This window comes from Rhinopithecus bieti, unplaced genomic scaffold, assembly GCF_001698545.2.
Source record: "Rhinopithecus bieti isolate Rb0 unplaced genomic scaffold, ASM169854v2 scaffold_81617, whole genome shotgun sequence".
In the NCBI taxonomy this organism is placed as follows: domain Eukaryota; kingdom Metazoa; phylum Chordata; class Mammalia; order Primates; family Cercopithecidae; genus Rhinopithecus; species Rhinopithecus bieti.
Genome location: NW_016841754.1, coordinates 680127 through 703984, shown reverse-complemented (window position 1 = coordinate 703984; position 23858 = coordinate 680127). Strand labels below are relative to the sequence as shown.

General features: G+C 41.1%; 1 protein-coding gene across 1 annotated transcript in view; it reads right to left on the bottom strand.

The window, feature by feature from the left end:
• STAM2 (signal transducing adaptor molecule 2) overlaps positions 1-23347 on the bottom strand; it is a 52513-nt gene extending 29166 nt beyond the window's left edge. Inside the window, 2 exon segments of the mRNA XM_017866084.1 lie at positions 566-650; positions 22958-23347. Of these exon segments, the coding sequence (XP_017721573.1) occupies positions 566-650; positions 22958-22997 (125 nt within the window). The 5' untranslated portion in view covers positions 22998-23347.
• Between the last annotated feature and the right edge of the window lie 511 nt (positions 23348-23858).

Genomic DNA, 23858 nt, shown 5'->3' with positions numbered 1-23858 from the left:
CTCTGCCTCCTGGGTTCAAGCGATTCTCCTGTCTCAGCCTCCCAAGTAGCTGGGATTACAGGTGCACACTATTATGTCCAGCTAAGATCTGTATTTTTAGAAGAGACGAGGTTTTACCATATTGGCCAGGCTGGTTTCGAACTCCTGACCTCAAGTGATCTGCTCACCTCAGCCTCTCAAAGTGCTGGGATTACAGGCATGAGCCACTGTGCCCAGCCAACTAACAGCCTACTCTTGACCAGAAGCTCTTCACCAATAGCATAAACAGTAGATGACATATATTTCGTATATACATAATATACTGTATTCTTACAATAAGGTAAGCTAGAAAAAATAAATGTTGTTAAGGAAATCATGAGTTGGAGGAAGAGGGGTTGGTCTTGCAGTCTTAGAGGTGGCAGAGGTGGAAGAAAACCTATGCATAAGTGGACCCTCACAGTTTAAATCTGTGTTGTTCAAGGGTCAACTGTGATAAAGTCTCATTGTTCTCTCAAAGTTACTTCACAAAAAGAGACACTGGTTATCAAGTTCCTAGACATTCACTGAGCATGACTGGACATCTTACCCATTAGGAGTACTTCCAACTTTGTCACATATGTCCATAATAAGACTCCAATCTTCTGTAGTGTTGTACTCATTTGTGGCTTTTTCTATAAAATATATTAGCATACACAATAATGAGGACACATCTCATATAACACTAAAATACCAGTAAAGGCCCAACATTTAAAAAATCCTACCTTTTCTCTTGCCGAAGATACTACAGATGACCTTCAGAAGACAAAAGTACTTCTACTAACTTAGATTTTAAATTGTATAATTAAATGCACTAAATATCTGGAGGTAAAGCAATTAAATGCCTTCTAAATAAATTAAATATCAATAATCCCATAAAATTCTACTTTGGAAGAAAGTTTTAAAAACGTATCATCAGGACTGGGCATGGTGGCTCATGCCTGTAATCCCACCAATGGGAGGCCAAGGCAGGAGGATCGTTTGAGGCCAGGAGTTCGAGACCAGCCTGGGCAATATAGTGAGACCCTGTCTCTACAAAAAATAAATTTTATAAATTAGCCAGGCATGGTGGCAAATGCCTGTAATCTTAGCTACTTGGGAGGCTGAAATGGGAGGATTCCTTTGCCTATGAATTCAAGGCCGCGGTGAGCTATCACGCTACTGCACTCCAGCCTGGGTGACAGGGTGAGACCCTATCTCTTAAAAAAAATTAGAAAGTATATCATACAAGTAAATATGCACTAAACTGTCCAACAAAGCATTGGTTTTGTAAATTTTTTTTAATAGAGAAGGGGTCTCACTATGTTGCCCAGGTTGGTCTTGAACTCCTGGGCTCAAGGAATCCTCCTCCTTGGCCTCCCAAATGTTGGGATTACAGGCCACTGCACCCAGCCTGAAGCATTGTTTTCAACAGCAAAAAGAAAAACTGATTAATATAGTAAATTCATATAATGGAATATGAAATGAGGGATACAAAATTAAATGAACAAAAATTTATGAAACTCAAAACATGATTTGCTTGGGCTTATAATGCTGAGTCAAAAAAGCTAACAGCAGAAGAATTTATAATATTTACATGAGTTGTTTTCTTCCTTTTTTCTTTTTTCCTTTTTTTTTTTTTTTTTTTGAGACAGAGTCTCACTCTGTTGCCCAGGCTGGCTGGAGTGAAGTGGCACAATCTCAGCTGACTGCAACCTCTGCCTCCCAGGTTCAAGCGATTCTCCTGCCTCAGCCTCCCAAGTATCTGGGACTACAGGTGCCCGCCATCATGCTCAGCTAATTTTTGTATTTTTAGTAGAGATGGGGTGTTATCATATTGGTCAGGCTGGTCTCAAACTCCTGACCTTGTGATCTGCCCACCTTGGCCTCCCAAAGTGCTGGGATTACAGGCGTGAGCCATTGCACCCAGCTACATGAGTTTTTTTTAAGACAGCTTTATTGCTATAATTCAAGTATCAATACAATTTACACATTTTAAATGTACAATTTAATGTTTTGACTATATTCATAGAGTTGTACAACTAACACCAGTATCTAATTTGAGAACATTTAATCACTTCCAAGAGAAATCCATACCCACTGGCAGTTACTGTTCATTCTCCCTACATACTCTCAGCCCCAGGCAACCACTTGTCTACCTTCTGTCTCCAAAGATTTACCTATTCGGGATTTTTCATATAAATAGAACCATACAATATATGTTCTTTTCTGACTGGCTTCTGTTATTTGGCATAATGCTTGCAAGGGTCATCCACGTTGTAGCATGTATCAGTACTTCATTTCTTCTTATGGCTAAATAATATTCCACTCTATAGATATACCACATTTATCCATTCACCAGTTCATGAACATCTGGGTTGGCTGGCTGTTTGGTTGGCTGGCTTACTGAGACAGGGTCTCACTCTGTTGCCCAGGCTGGTGTGCAGTGGTGTGATCACGACTCACTGCAGCCTTGATCTCCCAGGGCTCACATGATCCTCCCATCTCGGCTTCCCAAGTAGCTAGGACCACAGGTGTGCACCATCACGCTCAACTAAGTTTTGCATTTTTTGTGGAGATGGGGTTTCGCCATGTTGCCCAGGTTGGTCTCAAACTGCTGGGCTCAAGTGATCTGCCCGCCTCAGCCTCTGAAAGTGCTGAGATTACAAGTCTGAGCCACCATGCCAGTCAACATTTGGATTTTCAAAACGTTTTTGGGCTGGTAGCGGTGGCTCATGGCACTTTGGGAGGCCGAGCTGGGCGGATCACGAGGTCAAGGGATCAAGACTATCCTGGCTAACAGGTGAAACTCCGTCACTACTAAAATTACAAAAAATTAGCTGGGCATAGTGGTGGGTGCCTGTAGTCCCAGCTACTTAGGAGGCTGAGGCAGGGGAATGGTGTGAACCTGGGAGAAGGAGCTTGCAGTGAGCAGAAATCGCACCACTGCACTCCAGCCTGGGCGACAGAGCAAAATTCCATCTCAAAAAAAAAAAAACAAAAACAAAAACAAACCACTTTTTGGCTAATATAAATAATGCACTGATGCTATGAACATTCATGTACAAGTCTCTGTGTAGACATCATGTTTTCGGTTTCCTTTGGCATATATCTAGGAGTAGAAATGCTGTGTCATATGATAACTCTGTTTAATTTTTTTAGGAATGGGCAGTTTTCCAAGGGAACTATACTATGGTACATTCCCACCAGCAATATGTGAATGTTTCACCTGGAGTTTCATAACATCCAAAAAACACACTATATTCTTTAGGGATATATACACGGGTCATAAAAGTATTAACACGCATGAGAAGGATAAACATCAAATTTGGGGGGTGGTTCAAAAGAAGACAGGGCTTCATTGTATTTATAAAGGTTTATTAAGTTGTACAGCATGTATCCAGAAAATATTTTATTTTCAATATCTTTTTTGTGGTCTGAAATACTACATGATCAAAGTAAAAACTGACAAGTAATTAACCTGCATTGTGAGAAATAAAATAAATTAATTAAACATAAACTGTTAAAAGCATGATTGGAATATGATTGAGTTGTGGAGCATTTTACTTTACTAACTTTTACAAAATTTCAGTATCAAGAAATACAATTTTTTCTTCTAGTATGGAGAGGTGGAGATATAAAAAGTACCACTTTAGAAACATTGTATCATTTTATGTCTTTTCTTCTTTATTACGTATACTGTATAATTTCAAATATAGAATAATCTAGCAAAACATAAACACACACACACACACACAACAGATGGTATCACAGTGATCATTAGGAAAGATGGTAGGAATCCAGGGTAATTTTTTTTTAAAACAGCAAGGAATAATCAAAAGAAGCCAAAAAATGAACTAGCTTAGCAAACAACTATACTTTGTGAGTAAAGAGAAACACACCAATGCAGTTAACCTCAGTTAAATGCTGGAACTCGCTTTAAAAAGCCATGCAAATTGCCTACTACTTATGGATGGAAAGCAACTGATTTGACATGTGATGAAATGACAAACCAGGGGTTTTAGAAAAGTAATATATTTTTGTCTACTGAAAGTTCTAGATCCAGGCACCAAACTATGCAGGTAAAACATATCTACTCAGGTTTTCACCTTCTTCCCTTGTGCAAAAAAGACTATTGCTTTGGAAAGTCAGAGCAGACTATATTGTTTTCGAGGCTTAACTATTCTGAATTACGTATCTAATAAATTCCATGAATTCAGAAGTACAGACAAGGAAAAACCTTTTTCCAATCCCTTTTAAAACTATGATGCATATCCTTCTGGACATTATATATACATATATACACACACATATACATACACACACACACACACACATGCAAAAATAATAAAAGCTAATGCAAAATTAAACAGTATAAGGTATACAAAGACAGCACCCAAAAACAGACAACTTCTTCCTTGGCTAAGTTATGAACAAGACGAGAAACAAAACAGAATAAAATAACACTTTTGTTAGTAACAGAAGCTTTAGATATACTGGCCAAATGAATTTAATAGTGAACCCCAGAAGTGGGCATGCCTTAGCACTAAAGAGGAGAAGGTCTCTCTCTGCAGGGGTAAACCTCTGCATAACTTATTCCATGGAGAAGTAAATGAAAAATCACTCAGTGGTGGTGGAAAGACTAGCTAGTCCTACACAGACGAGCATACGTAAGGCCAGTTATTCTCAAACTTACCAATCAGGTGTCATCACACCAGAGATGAAGTGAATAAAAAAGCAAGGGCAAGCCAGGTGAGGTGGCACACACCTATCGTCCCAGCACTTGAGAGGCCAAGGCAGGCAGATCACTTGAGCCCAGGAGTTCAACACCAGCATGGGCAACATGGTAAAACCCTGTCTCTACAAAAAATACAAAAAAGTTAGCTGGGCCTGATGGCACATGCCTGTAGTCCCAGCTACTTGGGAGGCTGAGGTAGGAGGATGGCTTGAGCCTGGGAGGTCGAGGTTGCAGCGAGACAAGATCGCACCACTGCACTCCAACGTGGACAACAGAGTGAGCCCTGTCTCTACAAAACAAAACAAAACAAAACAAAACAAAACAAAACAAAACAAAACAAAACAAAGCGCAGGCTCAGGGTGATACTAATGGAACTCCCTTCTCACAAAGAAAACCATAGGGGTACAGAAAAAATATTCCCCACTAATATTGTGATCATACTAAATGTATCATTTCTTTTTTTTTTTTTAATGTATCATTTCTTAACATGCATTTCTACTCATAAACATCTGTCCACATTCAGAAATATACATCTATACCACTATTTTTAGTAGCTGCATAATGTACCATTATATACAGAGTGGCCACAAAGTTCCAAAACAAGCTAGAGAGAAGCTATCAGCAAACTGATTGTAAATCCATTAAGTACTCTATCTGTCTTCTTTGTTATACTTACTGGTATCATTCATATTGGTGACTCACATAGACTAAATAGAAAACAGGAGGGAAGATTTTGTGCATAGTCCTTTCTGAAGATGTTTCACAGCATTTTTTTTTTTGTTTAGCATCTGTCTTTGCCACAACCTTTCACCACATAGATGAATGTAACCATCACAGCACGAATTTTTGTTTTGTTCACTATTATTATTCTTAGTACATAAACAGCATGCAGGGCACGAAGTAGGTGCTCCATCAATATTTGTTTCATGAGTGAATGAATGATGTTGGTTGCTCCTCCACATTCCATTAGCCTGGTACAACGTGTAAAGTGGCAAACAACAGCAGAGCTTTTGAGTACATGAACTAAAAGGGCTTTAACTCTGATGCCCATCTGTGGACATGGTTTGGCTGATGTCTGCAAAGTTCTGGACCAACCAAAGCTTCACTGCTGAGCAGACAAATATTCAAGGGGCTACATAGGATCAAACTTCAATAGCAACACCACACGGCAACAAAAGGTAACAGCACTAGTGGGCTTATGAAGTTCTAGTTCTCCTCTTATTTACTGAGAGAAGTAACTCTATGTTTGGGAGTCTCAACAAGGAGGCAGGGTAAGTGGGGAAGGCAATGCTTCAAGAGCTTCTTAGACAGGTGACTAACTTTACATACTGAGTCTGAAAAGCAAATCATATATTTTACAGCTTCATGCCAATCTTTCCTACTTGTTTATGATGCAGTTTTTGCTATAACAGAATCTACCATTTTTCTTTTTATAGTGTCATTTAGCATACTGTTTGAATTACCTGAAGATTAAATATCCACCCACATTCTTTTCTGTATATTAATCCCCTTTTACATGTAAATCTTTAGGGTATCTAGAACTTCATTTAGTATATCTGGAACCTCACACATGGTGTGAGGCAGGAACAGAAAATATTTTACAAATTTTTTGTCAGTTCTACCATTTAAGAATCTATCCTTTCCTCATTGATCTGAGAAGCCAGCATCATCAATTACCAAATTTTATGAGTATGGATGTGTATGAGTACAAAGACACACAATCAGGTGAGTCTGATTTTAGACCATCTAATAACCTACCTAGTCCAGCTAGAATTCAACTTTTCATGATATTTTTCCAATTCTGGTCATGTAACACATTAAATATGAAGCCTATCTGATGCCTTCTAAAGCCTCCCAACAATTTTTAAAATATCTAGTTAGACTATTGTTTATTCGATTTAATTTCCATAGAAAATGGAAAATTCCTGATTTGAATACTCTATCAAGCGCAGTTTAGTCTCTACAAATTAGTACTCACAATTACTCTTTTCAAAAAGTATAAAACCTGAAGACTTCATAATGGCCCGCCAAAAGGACTTCGTTTTCAAGTGAGCTAAATAACATTTAAATTACGCACTTAGGAGTATTTTAAACCCCTGGGAAATCTTAAATATTATAATTAAGAAACCAGTCTTTTATAGCATGTCACTTTGCCCAATGTTGGGGCTCTATATCACATTATTCTGTGTCAAACGCATAGAGAGGGAGAAAGTTAAAGGAGCCCTCCTGGGGCCTAAATGCTACATCGCCAGCATTTGGTGGGTGTAAGTCATAACATTTCATCACCAGGCTTCGATCACTGTATATAGAAAGCCTCAAATACAACATGAAATAGCTTAGAAAGATTCTAACAATATGATAAAGAATAATTCCATCAATACCTACCTACAAGGAACAAAAAGGCTCCCCCCAACTTACAGTCATTATGTTCAAAGTACAGCTTTAAAAACAATCTAGCTCTACCCATAAAACTTTTAATAAAATAGGCTCTATCAGTAATAAAAAATTTAACTACATGAAATAAGAATGCCTGCAAGAAAGCTTTAAAGGTCCTCCTATTATGTTTGCAAATAAAAATTCATGACCAGGCTTCTGCTTCCAAACATGATAGCATATCTGGTACCAGACTTGCGATCCTACCAAAAACAACTATAAAACAGGCCAAAATCGATGAGGCAATTGTTTTCAGGGAATGAACAGCAGGCAGAGCAGGTTTCAGATCTTTGAGGGAAGGGAAATATGTAGTGAGCCTCACGATGGCCTCAGCTTTCTGCCTTGGAATACTTTCCTGTCCAGCACAAGGAAGACTAGCCCAAGTAGAGGAGGACTAGCCCAACAAGAGTAGCTGAGAGACAGAGACCAGGTTTCCAAGCACAGTGATTAATCAGAGGCCCTTGGCCAAGGGCTGGGCTACACAAACACACTTGAGATGAGTCTCTATGGGGTCTAGCAGAGATTACCTGCTATGGGGCTGAAAGGTCAAGCAGCACTGGGAGTTATCCTCCCTATTACACATGGAATGTTTGTGTTCCTCCCAAAATTCTTATGTTGAGGCTGTAATCCCCAGTGTGGCTGTATTTGCAGATGGGGCCTCTAAGGAAGTAATTATTGTTAAATGAGGCCAAAAGGATGGGACCCTGATCCAACAGGATTAGTGTCCTTTTAAGAAGATACACCAGAGAGCTAGCACTCTCTTTGTGTACACACAGCAAGGAAAAGCCATATGAGGACACAGGAATAAGGGGGCTGTATATAACCCAAGGGGCGAACTCTCACCAGACAGCACCTCTGCTGGCACTTTGATCTCGGACTTGCAGGCCCCAGAACTGTGAAAAAATAAATTTCTGCTGCGTAAGCTACCTAGTCTATGGTATTGTTACGGCAGCCCAAGCAGGCTAATTAACACTGCCCAAACAAAGCAAGAGAACACTTCATGCATTTAGTTGAAAATCCAAAAAGGGCACACCTTAGGAGGAAAAGTCCTCTAGAATTTAGTTCAAAACCAAAATAGGCCTCCCTCACAAGGAATAAAACCAAGCCTGTCAAAACCTAAAAGATCCCCCCAATAATATTATAACCTGACAAAATCAACACCATTTAGAGGAAGACAATGTAATTTAGCCTCCCTAAAAAGAATAATCACAATGTCCACTGTAATACAAAAAATTACTAAATAAGCAAACAAGTATCCCAAAATCAAGATTAGTCAATAAAAACAGATGTTAGCATAACCCAAATGTTAGACTTAGCAAGAAAGAACTTTAGAGAATTATATATATTTTCAAGAATGCAAAGATTGGTGAATGCTCAGCAGAGAAATGAAAACTATAAAAATGGAATGTCTGAACTGAAAAGTACAATATCTCAATTAAAAAATGCATTACATGAGCTGGGTGTGGGGGCTCACACCTGTAATCCCAGCACTTTGGGAGGACGAGCGAGGTGGATCATGAGGTCAAGAGATGGAGACCATCCTGGCCAACATGGTGAAGCCCTGTCTCTACTAAAAATACAAAAAATTAGCCAGGTGTGGTGGTGGGCGCCTGTAGTTCCAGCTACTCAGGAGGCTGAGGCAGGAGAATCACTTGAACCTGGGAAGTGGAGGTTGCAGTGAGCCAAGATTACATAACTGTACTCCAGTCTGGGCGACAGAGCAACTCTGTCTCAAAAAAAAAAAAAACAAACAAACTTGTAATACCCAATCACGTGGAAACTAACAATCAGGACATGCGGATAATTTAGAGTATAACAGAAGTTAACATAAAAATGTATTATGATTAAGATACTATGTATCAATACCTTTGGACATGACTAAAGCAATTTAGAACTTTGTCTTAGTCTGTTTTACACTGCTATTTAACAGAATACCTGAAACGGGGTAGTTCATAAAGAACAGAAATTTATTTCTCACAGTTCTGGAGGCTGGAAAGTCCAAGACCAAAGCAACGGCATCTGGTCAGGGCCTTCTTACTGTGTCCTCACATGGCAGAAGGTGGAAGGGCAAGGGAGAGTGAACCCACTCCTGTAAGCCCTTTTTATTGCAGCATTAATCCATTCATGAAGGAGGTACTCTCATGACCTAAACACTTCCCAAAAGGCCCCATCCCCCAACACTGTTACACTGGGGACTGTTTCCAACACGTAAATTGTGGGGGACACATTCTGACCATAGCAATCTCAGGGGAAAAAATTGTTTTTTATCTATTAATAGGAGGAAAAACCCTCAATTGTTTCTACACCTTAAAATTGCAGTATAAGAACCGAGAAAAGCTAGCCAAAATATATATATATAAATAATATGTATATATAAACACATATATACAATTTTTTTCTTTTTTTTTTGGGAGACAGAGTCGTTGCTCTGTCGCCCAGGCTGAGTGCAGTGGCCGGAATCTCAGCTCACTGCAACGCTCCACTTCCGGGTTTAACGCCATTCTCCTGCCTCAGCCTCCTGAGTAGCTGGGACTACAGGTGCTCGCCACCAAGCCTGGCTAGTTTTTTGTATTTTTTTAGTAGAGACGGGGTTTTACCGTGTTAGCCAGGATGGTCTCGATCTCCTGACCTCGTGATCCGCCCGTCTCGGCCTCCCAAAGTGCTGGGATTACAGGTTTGAGCCACCGTGCTCAATTAATTAACAATTTAATTAAAAACAAGAATAGGAATGAAGCAATAACTCCTGAGCATTTTACATATGCTAAATCACTTGCTCCTCAATCAAATGAAGGATCCTCATAAGTGGGGACTGGTGGTTCACACCTGTAATCCCAGCACTTTGGGAGGCCAAGGCAGGAGGATCACTTGAGAGTCCAGGAGTTCAAGACCAGCCTGGGCAACACAGTGAGATCCCTCATCTCTAATTAAAAAAAAAAATTTTTTTTAAGTAGTCTGGTACAGTGATGCACACCTGTAGTTCTAGCTACTCAGAAGGCTGAAACGGAAGAGTGCATGAGCCCAGGAGTTTGAGGTTACAGTGAGCTATGATTGTGCCACTGTACTCCAGCCTGGGTTGGGTCATTTTACAACCTTGCATGTAAAATAAATAAATAAAAATAAAAACTATATAAATGGGAAAGCTGAGATACAGAAAATTATTCTTCTTCTTATTATTTGAGATACAGTCTCACTCTGCCGCCCAGGTTGGAGTAGAGTGGCACCATCTCAGCTCACTGCAACCTCTGCCTCCCAGGTTCAAGCAATTCTCTCGCCTCAGCCTCCCGAGTAGCTGGAACTATAGGCGTATGCCACCATGGCTGGGTAATTTTTGCATTTTTAGTAGAGACAAGGTTTTGCCATGTTGGTCAGGCTGGTCTCGAACTCCTGACCTCAGGTGATCTGCCTGCCTCGGCCTCCCAAAGTGCTGGGATTACAGGCATGAGCCACTGCGCCTGGTCCAGAAAATTATTAAATAACTAGCACAAGGTTATACAGTTAGTAAGCAATAAAATAGAGATTTCAATTTGTGCCATCTGGCTCAGGGTGTGTGCTCCAGGTTCAAATCACTATATTAAACTGCCTCTTGAGAGCAATTTTTGTTCAAAATTGCCAAATTAACATAGTTTTTCTGTTTCCCTATGTATACATTGTTGCAGGAAGTCAGGGACCCTGAATGGAGGGACCAGCTGGAGCCATGGCAGTGGAACATAAATTGTGAAGATTTCATGGACATTTATCAGTTCCCAAAATTAATACTTTTATCATTTCTTAGGCCTGTCTTTACTGCAATCTCTGAATATAAGTTGTGGAGATTTCATGGACATTTATCAGTTCCCAAATAATACTCTTATTAATTTCTTATGCCTGTCTTTAATCTCTTAATCCTGTTATCTTCGTAAGCTGAGAATGTACATCACCTCAGGACTCTATGATGATTGTGTTAACTATACAAATTGATTATAAAACGTGTGTTTTAACAATATGAAATCTGACTGTAAAACGTGTGTTTGAACAATATGAAATCAGTGCACCTTTAAAAAGAACAGAATAACAGCAATTTTAGGGAGCAAGGGAAGATAACCATAAGGTCTGACTGCCTGCGGGGTGGGGCAAAAACAGACATATTTTCTTCCTGCCGAGAGTCTATAAACAGATGTGCAAGGAGGAGAGATACTCCTCAATTCTTCTCCTAGCAAGGAATATTAAATATTAAGACCCTAGGAAAAGAAGTGCATTCCTGGGGGGAGGTCTATAAACGCCCACTCTGGGAGTATCTGTCTTACGCGGTTGAGATAAGCACTGAAATACACCCTGGTCTCCTGTAGTATCCTCAGGCTTACTAGGATTGGGAAAGTCCAGCCTGGTAAATTTTGGTCAGACTGGTTCTCTGCTCTTGAACCCTGTTTTCTGTTAAGATGTTAATCAAGACAATAAGTGCACAGCTGAACACAGATCCTCATTAGTAATTCTAATTTTGCCCTTTGCCTTGTGATCTTTATTGGCCTCAGAAGCACGTGATCTTTGTGACCTACTCCCTGTTCATACACCACCTCCCCTTTTGAAATCCTTAATAAAAACTTGCTGGTTTTGCAGTTCAGGTGGGGCATTACAGACCTACCGATATGTGATGTCACCCCCAGTGGCCCAGCTGTAAAGTTCCTCTCTTTGTACTCTTTCTCTTTCTGAGACCGGCTGACACTTAGGGAAACTAGAAAGAACCTACGTTGAAATATTGGGGGCCGGTTCCCCTGATAATACATACCTTAAACACACTGAATACGAAACATGCAAATGCAACTCTCGTTTGTAAGCAAAGAATCAGGCAGAGTGCCATGATTAACTTTTTTGTTCTGAGATGCAGTTTTGCTCTTGTTGCCCAGGCTGGAGTGCAATGGCACAATCTCGGCTCAATGCAAACCTCTGCCTCCCGAGTTCAAGCGATTCTCCTGCCTCAGCCTCCCGAGTAGCTGGGATTACAGGCATGCACCACTACGCCGGGCTAATTTTGTATTTTTAGTAGGGGTGGGGTTTCTTCACGTTGGTCAGGCTGGTCTCAAACTCCCAACCTCAGGTGATCTGCCCACCTAGGCCTCCCAAAGTGCTGGGATTAAAAGCATGAGCCACTGTGCCCAGCCGATTAACTCCATTTACTAAACCATATAATAATACAATATATTCAAGAGCTGCTTCCTCTGATGCAGTACAGATCAGTCATTGCCATTCTATTCATTTCTCATGTCGCCACCAACATTTTTGGGGTGATTAGGAGGAATTAAGAGAATTGAACATAAGGGGAGACAGGAGGAAAAGAAGGGGAAAACACATAAAATTCCCTTTTACTGTCTTTTAATATTTTAAACCATCTATTAAAAAGGCAAAAGTCCTGGGACCAGCCTTTACTTTCCTACAAGTTCACTTTCTTCTTGGCTGGTATTTCCAAAATACCCTCTGTAATCCTGTTAGGTGAGAACCACGTCCCCCCAAACTCCACAAAATGAGCACACTCACTCATTTACACACACCCTTACTCAGGAGACAGGGCAGAAGCATACATGTTATAATTTCCATTGTAATAGGCCTATCAGGAAGCATAATGTGCCAGACATTTTCTAGTGACTGGGATAAAGGAAAAATGAGTCAGCCAGGTGCAGTGGCTCATGCCTGTAATCCCAGCACTTTGGGAGGCTGAGGCGAGCAGATCACAAGGTCAGGAGATCAAGACAAGCCTGGCTAACATGGTGAAACCCCATCTCTATTAAAAAACAAAAATACAAAAAATTATCTGGGTGGGGTGTCACGCACCTGTAGTCCCAACTACTGAGGAGGCTGTGCCAGGAGAATCACTTGAACCCAGGAGACGGAGGTTGCAGTGACCCAAAATAGTGCTACTGCACTCCAGCCTGGGCAACAGAACGAGACTCTGTCTCAAAAAAAAAAAAGTCTCCAAGGTAGCCACTAACATGCCAAAAAGTTACAGATAGAGAATCAAAAGCAAATAGGCCAGGCATATGATTATATTACCTCTGAGACTGAGAAAACCATTATGCACACTCTGTATGCACCTGTGGAGCAGTGTCAGGCTTCAGGCGTGGGATACACATCACCAGTTAAACAACAAGGACCTGTCTTGCCTACATCCAGCTCTGAAGCTTTCTTACTAGCTTATAAGCTTTGGAGTAGTTCACCTTCATTCTGACTCAAACTCAAATCCATGTTCTCATTTGTCAAATAGAGATTAAAATAGTTGCCGTGCTTAAAAGAGTTGTGAAAATTACACGAAAAGGAAAAGACAAAATACTTAAACAAGTAGTACTCTGAAAAAGAGAATATCCATTTAGCAAAATAAATATATTTAAAGGTGCCCAACATCAAGAGTTATCAGGTAAATGCATATTAAAACTACAACGAAGGCCGGACATACTGGCTCCCACCTGTAACTCCAGCACTTTGGGAGGTCAAGGCGGGCGGATCACATGAGGCCAGGAGTTAAGAGATGAGCCTGGCCAACACAGGGAAACCCTGTCTTTACTGAAAATACAAAAACTAGCCAGGCATGGTGGTGTACATCTGTAGTCCCAGCTACTCGGGAGGTAAGAGAATCGCTTGAACCTGGGAGGTAGAGGTTGCAGTGAGCCCAGATCATGCCACTGCATTCCAGCCTGGGGGACAGAGCAAGATTCTGTCTCAAAATCAACAACAATGACAAAGCCCATAATGAGACACCCACTAGAATGGCTAAAATTTTTGAAATTACATCATCATGTACTAACAAATTTCTGACATAAAATTGTAATAATATGACAAAATGAAAAATGAAGGCGGGGAAGAAGAGACGTGGTCAGATTCAGAGACAGAAAACAACCAAGGAGAAAAAAATAACAAGAGATCAAGAAATGATATATCCTTAAGTTTTATTTTGATATCTGGGTGATAAATAGTTAGAACCAATAGTTGTCAAGTAACCAGAGTTTGATATCCTACCCTACATACATACATACAAAGCCTATTCTTAATACCTATAAGCAGGTGGCCACTTTAGAATGTCAATAATTTTCAGGGGACAATGGCCATTCCCAGGTATCTGCCACAATGACCTTCTTAGGTTCAATCTCTACATTAAATACAAATGTTTATTCATTATCAGACAACTTAACAGAACCTAATAAGGTATAAATGTTTGGAAAAAAAAAGTTCTTCCCCTTCAACCCTCCATCTCAAGGACTTAGTACTGCTGTGGACAAACCAAAACACTGCACATGCTAGATTTCTTTAAGCAGATCTCTTTTTAAATAGAGAAGGTTAAGATAATTCATCCCATGACAAATGAAAGTAAAAGCTGCTGCTCCAGACAAGAATAAAAAAAAAAACTTTTAGTACAAATGAGAAGTAAAATTCTGAGTCACTACAATTCTCATATTGCAAATGAAAATAAGCAAGTGCTTACTAAGGGAATGTTTACCGACCAAGAAAATAGTCTGCGAGTATTCAGATACAATAAAAATTTCACTGCATAACAAAGTTTTCATCCGAATGCTATCATTTAAAAATGATACTAAATATGAGGGAGACTGTACATAATAAAAAATTTTTAATCCTTCATCATTTCCCCTCATGCTTTTTTAAAATATGAGATTAAACACAGTTCTGAGCTTGCATTAAAAGTCAGTAAGAACTGGAACTACTTCACAAGATACTTCATTTTCAACATTCCTTAACTGGAGGAAACTAAAGAAAGGCCTCCCTGAATGGAACACAGATCGCCATAACAGGTCTCCATGGTAAAGAACTGCAAATGTTCCACAAGGTGCTATAGGGACACAGAGGTGCTTGTCCTTTAAGCATAGCAGCCACAGACCCATTAAGAAAATAACGCTAAAGGAAGTCTAAAAGCTGAAAGCAACACTTATTACACCAAAAAAGACAGCAGATGCCAATAAGTCAATGTGAAACTTAATCCTAAAAAAGAAAGGATGAGGGAAAAGAATGTTTCAACAATACCAAAATGCCTCAGGAACTAATATCCTTCTCACCCATGGTATTGGACAAATATTGCCAATTAGCTGCTATTTTTATAACAGGAAAAAGACTGTAAGCAAAACACTTTTAAAAACTTTGTAACTTAGGCCAGGCATGGTGGCTCATTCCTATAATCCCAGCACTTTGGGAGGCCAAGGTAGGTGAATCACGTGAGGTCAGGAGTTCGAGACCAGCCTGGACCACATGGTGAAACCCCATTTCTAGAAAAAATACAACAACAACAAAAAAATTAGCCAGGCATGGTGGTGGGTGCTTCTAATCCCAGCTACTCAGGAGGCTGAGGTGGGAGAATTGCTTGAACCCAGGAGGCAGAGGCTGCAGTGAGCTGAGACTGTACCACTGCACTTCAACCTGGGTGACCTAGTGAGGCTGTGTCTCAAAAAAGAAAAAATAATAAAATAAAATAAAACTTTTAACTTAAACAAAATGAAAAATCAAGGAAGGGGGAGAAGAAAAGTGGTCAGATTCAAGGACAAAAGACAACCAAGGAGGAAGAAAATAACAAGAGATAAATGATATATCCTTAAGTTTCATTTTGATACCTGGGTAATAGATGGTTAGAACTATCACTTGTCAAGTAACTAGAGTTTGATATCCTACTCTACATACTTATAAACAAGGCCTATTCTTCTTTTTTTTTCTTTTGAGACAGAGTCTTGCTCTGTCGTCCAGGCTGGAGTGCAGTGGCACGATCTCAGCTCACTGCAACCTCTGCCTCCCGGGTTCAAGTGATTCTCCTGCCTCAGCCTCCCGAGTAGCTGGGATTACAGGCGTGCACCACCATGTCCGGCTAATTTTCGTATTTTTAGTAGAGACGGGGTTTCACCATGTTGGTCAGGCTGGTCTCGAACTCCTGACCCTGTGATCCGCCCACCTCGGCCTCCCAAAGTGTTGGGATTACAGGTGTGAGCCACCACGCATGGCCACAAGGCCTATTCTTAACATGGAACACCTCTGAGGTCCTTTATTTAAACAAAAGCCATGCTAGAGACACATCCACCTAACCACACTGTTGTGGTATTATGTTGTATATTCACTGGCAGAAAATCATTCTCTTCTTGACTTACTTTCAAATTATACATAAACTTATTAAATGTTATTATTAAGGAATAAAAATTTTCTAAACTATCGATATCAGCTGATGTGAAACAAAATAAAATTAATGTCTTTTCTCTTAAATCCTAAAAACCTACAAGAAATTCCCCTGTATAATGATTTTAACCAATCTGTCATATAATCCATCTGAAATGCCCAAAATAGCTAAGACAATTATAAAACAGTGGGGAAAGAACAGACAATTCAATCCATAGTGATTAGACAACTGATTATTGTCTATTGTCAACTGATTATCCAATTCAATTTCTCCGCAGACCTTATACAAAAAATAATATCTGGTGGATCAAAGACCTAAATGTGAAAATCAAGAGTTTAGTAAAACCTGCAGAAGAAAATATGAAAGGATCTGTATAACCTCAGGGTGGAGAAGGGTTTCCTTTCCTTATTCCAGGTGTGAGCCACCACACTCAGCCCTAAAGCCTTTCTTAAGAAAAATAAAACTAAGGGCGAATGACAAATATCACTAAGTGAAAACTCACATTTTCTTTACAATAAAAGACACCAGAAACAAAAAGAACTAGAATACAGATTTGCAACACACACACCCAACTAAAGATTAGTAGGAAATGTATCTGGAACTCTAAAATCAATTTCATTTTCGGTGTTGATTTTTGGTTTCGTTTTTTTGTTTTGTTTGAGAGACAGGATCTGGCTCTGTCACCCAGGCTGGAGTGCAGTGGCGCAATCATGACTCACTGTAGCCTCAACCTCCCCAGCTCAAGCCATCCTCCCACCTCAATCTCCCAAGTAGCTTGGACTACAGGCATGCGCCACCATGCTCATCTAATTTTTTGTATTTTTTGTAGAAACGGGGTTTCATCATGTGGCCTTGGCTGATCTCGAACTCCTGAGATCAAGCAATCCACCAAGTGCTGGGATTACAGGTGTGAGCTGCTGCAACCTGCCATCAATTTTTAAAAAGTAACCCAATAGAATAATGAAAGTAATGAGCAGGCAATTTATAGAAAAAGAAAACAGAATGATGAAGAAACATATGAAAAGATGCTCATCTTCACTGGCAATGAAGTAGAAATTGAAAATGAAATGAAAACAACGTCTTACTTCATACCCATCAAATAGGCATAAAGAAATGTGACAATGCTCAGCATTAGTGAGGATGTAGAACAACAGGAATTTCACTGCTGACAGGAAGGAAATCAACAAACACTTGGAAGGGCAACTTTGCAAGAGCTACTTTTTTTTTTTTTTTTTTTTTTGAGACGGAGTCTCACTCTGTTGCCCTGGTTGGAGTGCAGTGGCACAATCTCCACCTCCCAGGTTCAAGTGATTCTTCTACCTCAGCCTCCTGAGTAGCTGGGATGACAGGCATTCACCACTACACTCAGCTAATTTTTCTATTTCCAGTAGAGACAGGTTTCACCAAGTTGGCCAGGCTGGTCTTGAACTCCTGACCTCAGGTGATCTGCCCACCTCAGCCTCCCAAAGTGTTGGGATTACAGGCATGAGCCACCACACCAGGCCAAGAGCTACACTTCTACTGAAGAATTCCTGTTCAAGACAACAACCTTTAAGAATTTTATACTCCGCCAGGCACGGTGGCTCATGTCTGTAATCCCAGCACTTTGGGAGGCCAAGGCAGGCGGATCACAAGGTCAGGAGTTGCACACAAGAAAACATAGATAAAAACTTTCAATACAGAGCTGTCTGTAGGTGCAAGAAATTGGAAATAAAGTCATGTTAGTCAATAGGACAACAGATAATGCATATTCATATAGTGGTATAGTACCACAGCCATTAAAATTAATAACCTAGAGCTACAAACATCAACATGAATAACTCTCGCAAAGAAATGCTGTATGGGCCAGGCACGGTGACTCATGCCTGTAATCCCAGCGCTTTGGGAGGCCAAGGCAGGCAGATTACCTGAGGTCAGGAGTTCAAGACTGGCCTGGCCAACATGGCGAAACCCCATCTCTGCTAAAACATGCAAAACTAGCAGAGTATGGTGGTGCACGCCGGTAACCTCAGCTACTCGGGAGGCTGAGGCACAAGAATTGCTTGAACCTGGGAAGTAGGGGTTGCAGTGAGCTGAGATCACACCACTGCTCTCCAGCCTGGACAACAGAGCAAGACTCTGTCTCAAAAAAAAAGAAATGCTGAATGACGAAAGTTGCAGAATGACAAAAAGACACTATTTTTTAAAAGTTTAAAAACATCTAAACAATATATAGTATATTTGTAAGTGTAGTATATATACTATTAAAGAGAATTTCCATCTATTTATAGAGTGTTTAACTCTGAGAAAGGAGGAAGAATGGGATCGGGTAGCTGCTAAAAATACTAAAGTATTTCACTGCATCTTGAATGTTCCTTTCTTTAAAAAAAGAATCAAGTATATCAAAATATTAGTACTTGACATAATTGCATGGCAGGAATGGGAGTTCATATTTTGTATTTTATGCCGAAAATGTTTCATAGTTTAAAAAGCTACAAAATATATTAGAAAAAACGTGGCTGTTAAGTCTACTGTTCTTATTCAAAACCAAAAAACTTTTTTTTAATCTTACTTTTTTACAAAGATTTTAACTTATTGTACAAAGAGTGGCCTAGTTAAGCAAATGTTATAAATTTGAATGTATAAAATGAATTTATATTATTCTTATGCTATCAGTTATCTATTTTTATATTGGGATTTTTTAATAAAATTTCACTGGAGAAAAGGACTGCATGACCGCATTTCACTGGAGAAAGTCCCAAGCTACTTCCTGGTCAACGTCTTCTAACACAGCAAAAGTCAAAAACACAGCAATACACACATTAAAAAGTCGCTTGGAAATGTATTCTCTTAAAAGTTCACAGATCAAACCGCTGCGTCTGCAGTTTTGCAGAGGTAGAATTTGAGCTCAGCTTTGTGGGACACAAGTGTATCTTTAAAGGAAATACCAAGGTTGAAAGGAGCAAACATTTAGCAATGAATAGTAAATAGCACAGAGGCAGAGAACTGGCAACAAAGACTGCCTGGCTTGAGTAAGGGGAAAAAAGATATGCAAACAAGAACCGGAGTTAAGGCTTAGAACAGAAAAGTCATGACTTGGAAATCAATGAAGAAAGAAATGACATCTTCTCTGTTAACACTAACCACTGTGGCCCTGTCCCCCATGTTTCACTTTCCCCTTGGAATTCTACGAGAATGGCTACTCCAACCAGGCTCCACCTCAAGATCCCTATACCCCTCTAACACTTGAGCCCCGGTTGGGGAGAAGAGGTGGGATATAAGGATATTTTCTTTTTTCCCCTCAGAACACATCAAAGAAATCTTATTAAACAAAACAAAAAAAATGAACCTAGATTTGAGGAATTCCAATAACATGTTTAAAGAGCTCTAATACTACTAAATCTAGTATATGCTTCAGGGCTTGTAGGTTCTGATGCCAAGAAAAGATAAGAATTTGCCAAGAGTTCCCTACTTCCTAGCCTTTGACCTGCTTCCATTTGACAAGTCACGTATCATCATCAATTCATGAGTGCCTTCCTAAGACACCTTGATCCATCCTTTTCTCAGCCTCTAAGAAAAGGATTCCTTCCTCGTATGAATGTCAGAAAGACTGCTCACCCTTGAGCAAGACTCTTCACCTACCAAAAGAGATTAATCTTTAAAGGCCTTTAATCATACAATGAGCATATGATACACTAGCAAAAGGTGGTTACTTCCTGTTGTGAAAGTGCTATCAGAGAAGGGGGGAAGGAGGCTGGGCACAGTGGCTCACGCCTGTAATCCCAACACTTTGGGAGGCCGAGGCGGGCAGATCACTTGAGGGCAGGAGTTCAAAACCAGCCTGGCCAACATGGTGAAACCCCCATCTCTATTAAAAATACAAAAATTAGCCCGGTGTGGTGGTGCGCACCTGTAGTCCCAGCTACTTGGGAGGCTGAGGCAGGAGAACTGCTTGAACCTGGGAGGCGGGGTTGTAGTGAGCCAAGATCAGGCCACTGCACTCCAGCCTGGGAGACAGATCCGTCTCAAAAAAAAAAAGAAAAGAAAAAAGAAAAGGTGGGAAGGAGAGGATAGTGTCAACACCTTCTCAGAGAAAGCTCCTATCTGAAGGTCCTTGTCTTTTCTTCAGGAACCATTTTTAAATAAAGAGATAATGTAAAGTTTCTTGTATATTCCTGGCACTATACTTATCGTACTAAATTACAATTCTTATGTCTGTATGTTTCCTCCATTAGACTGAGAGTTCCTTGAAGGCAGGAACTCACAGTCTATTTATCCATTTTGTGTTCGTAGATTAACACAATGCTTGACACAGTAATTATTCATTATATGTCTGCTGCATGAAGAGTGAACAAAGGAATGACCAAAAAAAAAAAAAAGTAATAAAAATCTGACTGAATCAAGGAGAACAAGTGAAAAAGACAGTGACAATGTAAAGTAACATTCCTGTAGATATCTCAAGCCAAATTAATGACTTGCTTTGTGTGTGTGTGTGTGTGTGTGTGTGTGTGTGTGTGTGTGTTATGTATTTTTTCTTTTGAGACAGAGTCTTGCTCTGTTGCCAGGCTGGAGTGCAGTGGAGAGATGTCGGCTCACTGCAACCTCCACCTCCCGGGTTCAAGCAATTCTCCTGCCTCAGCTTCCCGAGTAGCAGGGACTACAGGCACACGCCACCATGCCTGGCTAATTTTTTGCATTTTGGTAGAATGCAAAAAACAGGGTTTCACCATGTTGGTCAGGCTGGTCTCGAACTCCCGACCTCAGGTGATCCGCCCACCTCAGCCTCCCAAAGTGCTGGGATTACAGGTGTGAGCCACCGCGTCTGGCCCTTGCTTTGTATTAACGATTTGAAATGAAAAGTTTTAAGATATGAAAAACGCAACGTGTAAATTTCCTTCTATGATATATGTGCAAGTCCAACTTGAGCTCCTTAGTATTTCATTTTACTTTTTCTACAAGTTGCACGAGGGCCTCAAATTCATTCTTTCACCCTTAAAATGCCTTTGGGGTCCTGAATTCAGTCATGCTTAAGCTAATATGTAACTACTTGAAGCTCTGGCTTATGGCATTGGCCATATAATCTAGATACAGTTTTTTTGTTTTTGTTTTTTTAATCTCAACAGCAGTGCCTCCTTTACAACTGTGGGACTAAACTGTGATCCACAAAACCATGCTGGAGCCTCGGGAGCCAGGCAGGGAAAGGTTTAGAACAGAACAGGCAGAGTAACTCTGCCTACTTCCACGAGAGAATTTTTCCATCAGAAAACAATCAACTTCCAAGAAAGATTTATCTTAAAGAAAAGAGTTCATGGTTTTTAAGTTTTAAAATCATTTGTCTAATTCTATTTTGCACCTTCTGTCTTATTTCATTAGAACAGAATCAAATTGTTCTTTTAAAAGCCATTTTTTAAAAATACAGGTTGCACAAAGGTAGTATGATTCAAACAAAAGAATAAATATTGCAATGAAGTGTTCCAAAAGGAAACGGTGAGCCTCAGAGTGACGTTTCCCAGATTTATGCCAGTCACCTGTATTCATCCACCAAGAAAAAAGTTGAATGAAATAAGGAACACACATATTTGAACTATTTCCATATATTATTTGACTCAAACACATTTTTAAAAATGGCTTAGAGATTACACAATGTACCAGAATAGGGCAGTTTCTACAGTTTCCTAATAACCAAATGTTAACTACGAAACAGGTGAATTACTGCCCAAGATGTGCTGTATTCTTGTGAGTCCCCCTGCCCCAACCCCATTTCCAAGTTCTAAAAATTTACCTAGGGTTCTGTTAACTAAGGCTACAAAAAGAAACAAAAAACAAACCTGTAGTCTCAGCTACTCGGGAAGGGAAAACGGACGTGGAGGCTGAGGCGAGAGGAATTCTAGTCGCACCTGGGCAACATAGTGAGACTCAGACTCTCAAAAATACATACATATATGTCTGTTTTAGTGTTACTCAAATTTCCAAAATAATTTCGTACATATCTTGTCCATGTTTTTCCCATTCTATAGTCACTCAGATCAGCGCTTTATGACCGCAACAAGTAAAATACTTGTTGTTCTGGAGCGTTTTGCGACTCGAGATTTCCTTTTCATACTCTAAAACAGACTATCTCCTAGCACCTGTACAATCTTTGCAATCCGGGGATGAAGAGCAACACCTTTACAACTGCAATAAATCTTAAAACTACCCTATCAGGGACTGAATGCAAGAGTAATATAAATAACGGGAAGTAAGTTCTTCCTATCCAATGCGGCTGTCTAGGTGTGAAGTGTCTGGTGTTGGGCTTCTCCAGACAGCAGAATCTCCACTGCTGCATCATCTTCAAAAAACAATGGGGCAGAGAGAGAGATAACTAGCTGTCGAACGAACAGGAAGTTTTTAATCACCAACTACACAATTACTTAATCAGTCCAGTCTCCAGCGAGCCCTAGGCTCTTCCCAAATCCTACGCTTGGCAGGGAGAACGGCCCTTTGAGCGTCCCCAAACTCACGCGGCAGGAAGCACTCCCCAAATCGCTAGCGACGCGCCAAAGTTGCCCCCAGAAAAATCCCAACGTCGAAGTAGCGGGCGGCACCGCCCCTCCCCTCCCTACGCTTGGCTTCCTAGTCCGGAGTCGCTACCGCCCACTTTCTAGCTGGACAAACAGCAGTACAGGGCCGGGCACAACACTCACCCACGTCTTGCTCGAAGGGGTTGGCGGTGAACAAAGGCATCTCGCCGACGCCCGAGCCCTACTCGCTGCTGTCTAGCTGAGACTCGGCAACTGCTCCCCGCCGGGTGACCCGCGGCCACGGCTCCCTAGACCGCTCCGCTTCGGCCTCCGTCCCCACACTTCCGCCACCGCACCTGCCCGGCTCCTGCCTGACAGGCCGGCTCGGAGTCCACCCTTCGACCCCGCGCTCCTGTCCCAACTTTTCTCCCGGGGCAAGATCCCTCCGACCACGGGCGTCCTCCCAAGGCCTTTGTCGCTGCCCCAGTCCCAGACTTTTGTCGGGGTCAGGCGGCCGCTACGGCCACCTTTCCAGCGCTAGGACCCCGGCGAGCCACGGAGCCGGGGACCTTCGGAGCCGGAAGTAGTCCCGCCTGGAACTGGACGACCCCGGAAGCTGCAGTGCTGGCGGCGGCGCGGCAGGGGGCGCGGTTACCTGTGGTTTTTCGCGTTGGACGCCGGCTCTGAGGGCCAGGTTCTTGTCACGAATTTAGTTCGTTCCAGAGCGGCAGGACTCGTAGCTAGAGAACGAGGAGCCACGATGCGTACGCGTTACAGTCCTGTTTCCCTAGAAACGGAGCCGCCGGCGCGGAGGTGGCTTTGAGATTCTGCGAAAGACCTGACTGCTCTAGAACACTTACTGTGTTGCACCCTCCCTGGCGCCCAATCCAAACCCGGTCGGAATAACCACCGGGGACAGCGGTGGTCGAAATAACTACGCCTAACTTTTCGCTTTCCATCGTGTCCCCCCATAAAAACACTGCTGGACCCCGGGAATGGAAAGGCGAAGGAGGCATATTTTCTGCCTTAAGAGAATTTTATAGGGGCAGTGCATAACGTACGTGATGGTGTGTGGCGATTCGGA